The 7,221-nt window shown below is 45.0% G+C and overlaps 1 protein-coding gene across 1 annotated transcript; it reads right to left on the bottom strand.

Moving 5' to 3' along the window:
* Positions 1–4,171: 4,171 nt before the first annotated feature.
* LOC144163751 (uncharacterized) lies at positions 4,172–5,086 on the bottom strand. The gene has a single exon (XM_077694485.1). The coding sequence runs from the start codon at positions 5,084–5,086 to the stop codon at positions 4,172–4,174; it is 915 nt and encodes a 304-aa protein (XP_077550611.1).
* Positions 5,087–7,221: the final 2,135 nt, after the last annotated feature.

Raw genomic sequence — 7,221 nt, 5'->3', positions numbered from 1 at the left:
GGGTTGGAGATTTTCAAGGTATTTCTCTTTTCACTTCCAAATAAAACGGGCTCAAAATATCTCATATAGGCCGGAAGCTGCATAAAAAAGAAATTCAGGAAGGTGCGCTCCGTTTGCTTTTTGGTGGACCTGCACATTCATTGACAGTAGGAGAGTATAGGCTTTGGAAAAGAGCCGAATACCTTTGATATGGCTCGCTTCAGTTAATGAGAAATGTCAGTGACAGAAAATGTGTCTCAAGCCAGAATGTCCACGGTAACGTTTCTAGAAAGACAAGTGGCGTTTTAAATTTTCAATTGAATGCCGTGCCAGATTGAGGACAGGAAAGAATTTATTTCAAGCTTGAGAGGCAGGTGTGTTTTTTGGGACACTGGATATGATGGCCAGCGCCGCATAATAATTTCAAACTTGATACGGGGCTTTAACGTTACGTTTTTATACTCAAGGTAAAAACGAATGGGAAAGCATAAAATTGGAACGTAAAACTAAGTATCGCTGATGAATTGCACAACGCTTTTGTCACTCAGCATCCGAAACAGGCTACCAAAACACCACCATAATATTCAAATATATCTATTTCGAGCTCTAAGAGTAATAACGGGGCAGTACTGCAAAACATTTTTGAAAAGCAATGACTATGTATTAAAGGCCCGTATGTTGAGGTACAAGAAATTGTTCGACGAAGTTTAGAATAGCTGGGACAAAGAAATCTTTGTCCCAAAATTACATGGGTTACAAACACCATAAAAGCAGGTGCAATTTATAATAAAAAAACCTAGAAGCCAATCCTATTCATATTATGTGGCAAGCCAGTTCATGTTAGGAAGATAAACCAACTTATCTAAAAAATTGTACCTAATGAATCTTTTCTTTGCCTAATTTACGACGCTGCTCAATTACGACGGCACATTAGCTTCATTTGGAGAGTGATAGGCCCGTGGTCGGAATTTTTTTCTGTTGTGCACGTAATTTAGCTACACTCCAGTTGCTTTATTCATAATATTTATTTATTTATTTATTTACAGATACTGCCAATCCCATTTGGGATTTTAGCAGGAAGGGCATTTCATAGAAAGTGAACAATAATAAAAAAACAAATCATTTGGGCTTTCAAGTTATAACACATACATACACGAGGGGAATACATGTTGAGAGCTAGTCACTTTTAGTACAGGGTAATTGTTTGAAAAAGGAATGAACAGTAAAGGGGTAACATAATTTGCATCGTACCTAGTATGACGTAGCATGACAAACAAGTCTCGCAGTATATAGAATAAAACAACAATCAATGTTCGTACTTGTACCCATGACAACCTGACAACAACTACCTTCTTTTATTGATTTAACAAAAGCACAAAATTCGTACAGAACACGAGTAATTCAGAGAATCTGTAATGTAGTCTGGTTATTCATTGTCGCCTTGTAAATGCTCTCTTACTGCCGCGGTAAAATTATTCAGTGAAGTACTGTGTATTATAGAAGGGCTCAGCCGGTTCCATTCCCTTGTTGCCAATGGGAAGAATGAATATTTAAATGAATCTGTGTGGTATGAGCACTCGTCAAGCATTTCGGAATGTGTGTGACGTGTCAGTCTTGTTTGTGCAATAGAAATGTATTTGGATTTATTAATCTTTATCTCTCCATGTATCAGTTGGTACATGAACCATAGTCGTGCTAGTTTGGCTCTGTTTTGAAGAGTTAGGATTCCAGCTTTTTTAATAAGTTCAGTGGGTGAGTCAGATAATCGATACTTATTGTATATAAACCTGATTGCTTTCCTCTGAATTCCTTCTAACTTGTTAATTTTAGTGACAGAAAATGGGAACCAAACAATATTGGCATACTCTAACACAGGTCTAACGAAAGTTTTGTACGCAATTAGTTTTGTTTCTGCAGGAGCTAACCGAAGGCGTCGTCTAAGAAACATCAAGCGCCGTAACGCAGCTGAGGTTACTATGGATATGTAGGAGTCCCACCTGAGATCCTGGGTTATTGTTAGGCCGAGGTATTTATGTTCGTAAACTCGTGGCAGGGGAATGTTATTAATGGTGTAGGGGAAATTAGACCTGTTTTTTTTTCTAGTTATTGTCAGCAGAGCGGATTTTTTGGCGTTAATTGTCATTTGCCAATCACCGCACCATTTTGACACTGTTTCTAGGGCATTGTTTAGCGCTATATGATCTTCGTGGGAGTTAATTTCATTGTACAGTATGCAATCGTCGGCGAAAAGTTTTACGGTAACAGGAATATTCAGGGGTAAGTCATTAATAAATATAAGAAACAGCAAAGGTGCTAGGACGCTGCCTTGAGGTACTCCGGAAGTTACTGTTGCTATAGAGGAAGTTTCATTATTTATCTCGACGTACTGTGTCCTATCAGATAAGTAATTTTTAATCCAGCGAACAACCGAGCAATTTCCTATAGCTGACTGAAGTTTCTTAATTAATTTTTCGTGTGAGACACGATCGAAAGCTTTTGAAAAGTCTAGTAGTATGAGGTCTACTTGTTTTTGGTTATCAATGCTCGAAGACAAGTCATGTGTCAGTTCAGCTAGCTGAGTTACTGTCGATAGCCCTCTACGAAACCCATGTTGGGAAGGTGACAAAAAGCGTTTTTGCTCGAGGTAAGTGGTCAAATGTTTAAGAATTATGTGTTCCAAAATTTTGCATACTGTGCATGTTAAAGAAATTGGTCTGTAGTTTGATTCATCATTTGTGTTATCGCATTTAGGTATAGGGATTATTTTTGCCTTCTTCCATTCTTTTGGAACGGTACCTGTCAGGAGGGATTTGTTGAAGATGACATATAAATACTTTGCTACCCATTCCCCATTCGGCATACCTTCTTAGGAATTGGTTTGGAATCTTGTCAGGGCCAGGGCTTTTTTTTATGTCAAGACTTAGCAAAAGGTTGAGTACGCCTGCTTCAGTTACAGACACTGGTTCGAGGTGATTTTCGTCACATGAGTCAATATGCGGTAGTTTACCATCATCGATTGTAAAAACAGATGTAAAGTACGTGTTTAAGGACTCTGCTGTTGTGCGGTTTGTTCCCGTGGTCAATTTGTCAGTACATTTTTTAGGGTTAAGATAATCCCAGAATTTCTTTGGCGCGTTTTGAATAAAGCTCGGTAGAACGTTTTTAAAATAGTGACATTTCGCCATCTTAATTTTAGATTTCATTTCAACTATGGCAGTGCAAAGTGAATTCCTAGAAGGATTAGGTTTATGCTTCAGCGATTTCCTAAGTTGTTTAACCCTGCGTTTGGCATGAATAACGTCTCGCGTTATCCATGGGTTATGCTTATTAGTTCTTTTTGTTTTTACTGGTACGTAGTTGTGAAGGCAGTGTAGTATAATGTTTTTAAATAATTGCCACACTGTATCTATATCGGCGGAGGGATGATCTGAAGCATTTACGAATGACTCTAACTGAAAGGAAAGATAATCAATTATAGTTGTGTCGTCAGCGTTTTTGAAGTCCGCAAATGTGGTCCGTGATACTGAATCAGTTTTACTTCTTTGAATGTGGGAGGTACATAGAACTAGTTTGTGGTCTGATATACCGGTCATTATTTCAATTTTAGAGTCATGTGTTGGGAAATGGTTGCTTGTAAAAATCAGATCAAGTATGTTTGATTTCGTTCCTTGAACACGTGTTGGCTCTTTCACGATCTGGCTGAGGTTAAAGGACAACATTAAATCAAAAAGTATTTCCGAGCGTGCGCACTGGAATCGTAATGTTTCCCAGTTAATAGTCGGGAGATTGAAATCCCCCAACAAGATAACCCTTGCACCAGCAACATGTCGTTGCATGTAGCCATGCAGGTCTTGCAAGCTATCTGTTCCGGAATTGGGGCTTAGATAAACACATCCTACAATAACGTTACATGAACCAAACATCAGTTTACAGAATATTGCCTCTACATCGAAAGCTTCAGGCATAACAGTATAAGGTATTTTTCTGTTAATAAGGATGGCCACGCCTCCTCCACGTGTTGTTCTATCTTTCCGTACGATAACATAGCTGGGCGGTGTAATTTCAAAATTCATAACGTCGTGTGTGAGCCATGTTTCGGTTATTGCTAAGAAGTCGGGTTTTATGCAAAGCAGTAACGATTCAACAGCCTCGGATTTATTTAGAATGCTTCGTGCGTTCACATTGGCAAAGACTATGGTTTGGCAGGTTGATTTGGGCGCCGAGGGCATAGTGCCGGTGCTTCGACTTGCTGCTTTTTTTCCATTGAAGAAGCACTCGAGTCGGTACGTACAGCAACTTTGTCTTTTTTTGCTTCATCCCATTGATACCAGACTTTGTTTATTCGGAGTTTATCATATACTAGTGAAACTTTGTCCCCTGACTCTTTATTAGCCTTTGCACAGTTCCACAAGTTTCTTCTTATGTCCCGTACCCGCACCGAGAAATCTTCGCTAACCGATACGTCTGTTCCTTTTAACTTGTGGCAGTTTTTGAACACTCGCGTTTTGTCTCGAAAGTCATGCAGCTTAAGAATTATGGGCCTAGTTTTATTTGCGGCTGGCTTCCCTAGTCTGTGTATTCGTTCAATACCGACACCATCAATTTCAAGCTTCTCTTTAAACACCGTTTCAGTTACAGTTTCTTCTAGGGTGGAATTGTCCTCATTTTGGTTTTCAGGTATTCCGTATATTATTAAGTTGCACCTCCGTGCACGGTTTTCTAAATCATCTACCTTCAGTTCGAGGGCAGACACAACTTCCTGTAAATGTGCAACTTGTTCAACACAGCTCGAAATTTTCATGGCCAAAACATCAAGATTTTCTAGTTTTTTGTCAATTGAAGTCAGTCTATCTTCTTTAATTTCTTTGATGTCGCCAGCAATCAGTTCTAACTTTTGTAGCAGCTCGTCCGTTCTAGGTCCGGAGTTGGTTTCGACATCGCCAGCCAGCAATAGTAATTCGGTAAGGCACGACGCTAGTTCATAAACACATGAGCACAGCAGCCTTGGGCACGGCAGCACAATTATGCAGGGGTTATCGGAACGGAAGCATTTACAGTAATGTTTTCTCACCTGCATGAAAAATACGAAGGGGTTATCCACCCGCATGCCAAGAGCGCCGCCGTGCCCTTTGCTGCGCAGAGGATCGTGGATGGCCTTTATACTTTGCAGAGCGGGCACCGCCAGGGCGCCACATGTTTTCGCGCCGCCGCAGAATGTCTCCGACGACGAGTGGTAGTGACGATTCCAGTTGCTGTCCAAGATCGGGGGCGTGGGACACAATACGGGGCCTGCGCCGTTGACCATGATCGTCGCCTCCGCTTGCTGGTGTTCTGCGTTGCTCCTTGCCTGTATCAGCAGCAAGGCAACGATTAGCTGCATGAAAAATACGAAGGGGTTATCCACCCGCATGCCAAGAGTGCCGCCGTGCTCTTTGCTGCGCAGAGGATCGTGGATGGCCTTTATACTTTGCAGAGCGGGCACCGCCAGGGCGCCACATGTTTTCGCGCCGCCGCAGAATGTCTCCGACGACGAGTGGTAGTGACGATTCCAGTTGCTGTCCAAGATCGGGGGCGTGGTACACAATATGGGGCCTGCGCCGTTGACCATGATCGTCGCCTCCGCTTGCTGGTGTTCTGCGTTGCTCCTTGCCGGTATCAGCAGCAAGGCAACAATTAGCTGCATGAAAAATACGAAGGGGTTATCCACCCGCATGCCAAGAGTGCCGCCGTGCTCTTTGCTGCGCAGAGGATCGTGGATGGCCTTTATACTTTGCAGAGCGGGCACCGCCAGGGCGCCAATAGTTTTCGCGCCGCCGCAGAATGTCTCCGACGACGAGTGGTAGTGACGATTCCAGTTGCTGTCCAAGATCGGGGGCGTGGGACACAATATGGGGCCTGCGCCGTTGACCATGATCGTCGCCTGCGCTTGCTGGTGTTCTGCGTTGCTCCTTGCCGGTATCAGCAGCAAGGCAACAATTAGCTGCATGAAAAATACGAAGGGGTTATCCACCCGCATGCCAAGAGTGCCGCCGTGCCCTTTGCTGCGCAGAGGATCGTGGATGGCCTTTATACTTTGCAGAGCGGGCACCGCCAGGGCGCCAATAGTTTTCGCGCCGCCGCAGAATGTCTCCGACGACGAGTGGTAGTGACGATTCCAGTTGCTGTCCAAGATCGGGGGCGTGGGACACAATATGGGGCCTGCGCCGTTGACCATGATCGTCGCCTGCGCTTGCTGGTGTTCTGCGTTGCTCCTTGCCGGTATCAGCAGCAAGGCAACAATTAGCTGCATGAAAAATACGAAGGGGTTATCCACCCGCATGCCAAGAGTGCCGCCGTGCTCTTTGCTGCGCAGAGGATCGTGGATGGCCTTTATACTTTGCAGAGCGGGCACCGCCAGGGCGCCAATAGTTTTCGCGCCGCCGCAGAATGTCTCCGACGACGAGTGGTAGTGACGATTCCAGTTGCTGTCCAAGATCGGGGGCGTGGGACACAATATGGGGCCTGCGCCGTTGACCATGATCGTCGCCTGCGCTTGCTGGTGTTCTGCGTTGCTCCTTGCCGGTATCAGCAGCAAGGCAACAATTAGCTGCATGAAAAATACGAAGGGGTTATCCACCCGCATGCCAAGAGTGCCGCCGTGCCCTTTGCTGCGCAGAGGATCGTGGATGGCCTTTATACTTTGCAGAGCGGGCACCGCCAGGGCGCCAATAGTTTTCGCGCCGCCGCAGAATGTCTCCGACGACGAGTGGTAGTGACGATTCCAGTTGCTGTCCAAGATCGGGGGCGTGGTACACAATATGGGGCCTGCGCCGTTGACCATGATCGTCGCCTCCGCTTGCTGGTGTTCTGCGTTGCTCCTTGCCGGTATCAGCAGCAAGGCAACAATTAGCTGCATGAAAAATACGAAGGGGTTATCCACCCGCATGCCAAGAGTGCCGCCGTGCTCTTTGCTGCGCAGAGGATCGTGGATGGCCTTTATACTTTGCAGAGCGGGCACCGCCAGGGCGCCAATAGTTTTCGCGCCGCCGCAGAATGTCTCCGACGACGAGTGGTAGTGACGATTCCAGTTGCTGTCCAAGATCGGGGGCGTGGGACACAATATGGGGCCTGCGCCGTTGACCATGATCGTCGCCTGCGCTTGCTGGTGTTCTGCGTTGCTCCTTGCCGGTATCAGCAGCAAGGCAACAATTAGCTGCATGAAAAATACGAAGGGGTTATCCACCCGCATGCCAAGAGTGCCGC

This window comes from Haemaphysalis longicornis, unplaced genomic scaffold (genome assembly GCF_048455015.1).
Source record: "Haemaphysalis longicornis isolate Haplotype H1 unplaced genomic scaffold, Haemaphysalis longicornis Haplotype H1 scaffold_13, whole genome shotgun sequence".
Lineage (NCBI taxonomy): Eukaryota > Metazoa > Arthropoda > Arachnida > Ixodida > Ixodidae > Haemaphysalis > Haemaphysalis longicornis.
The sequence above is the reverse complement of the archived record's forward strand: the minus strand, read 5'-3'. Positions and strand labels throughout refer to the sequence as shown.

Coding starts and splice junctions, on each gene's coding strand:
- LOC144163751 (XM_077694485.1), bottom strand. CDS start 5,086: ATGCGGGTGGATAACCCCTTCGTATTTTTCATGCAGGTGAGAAAACAT.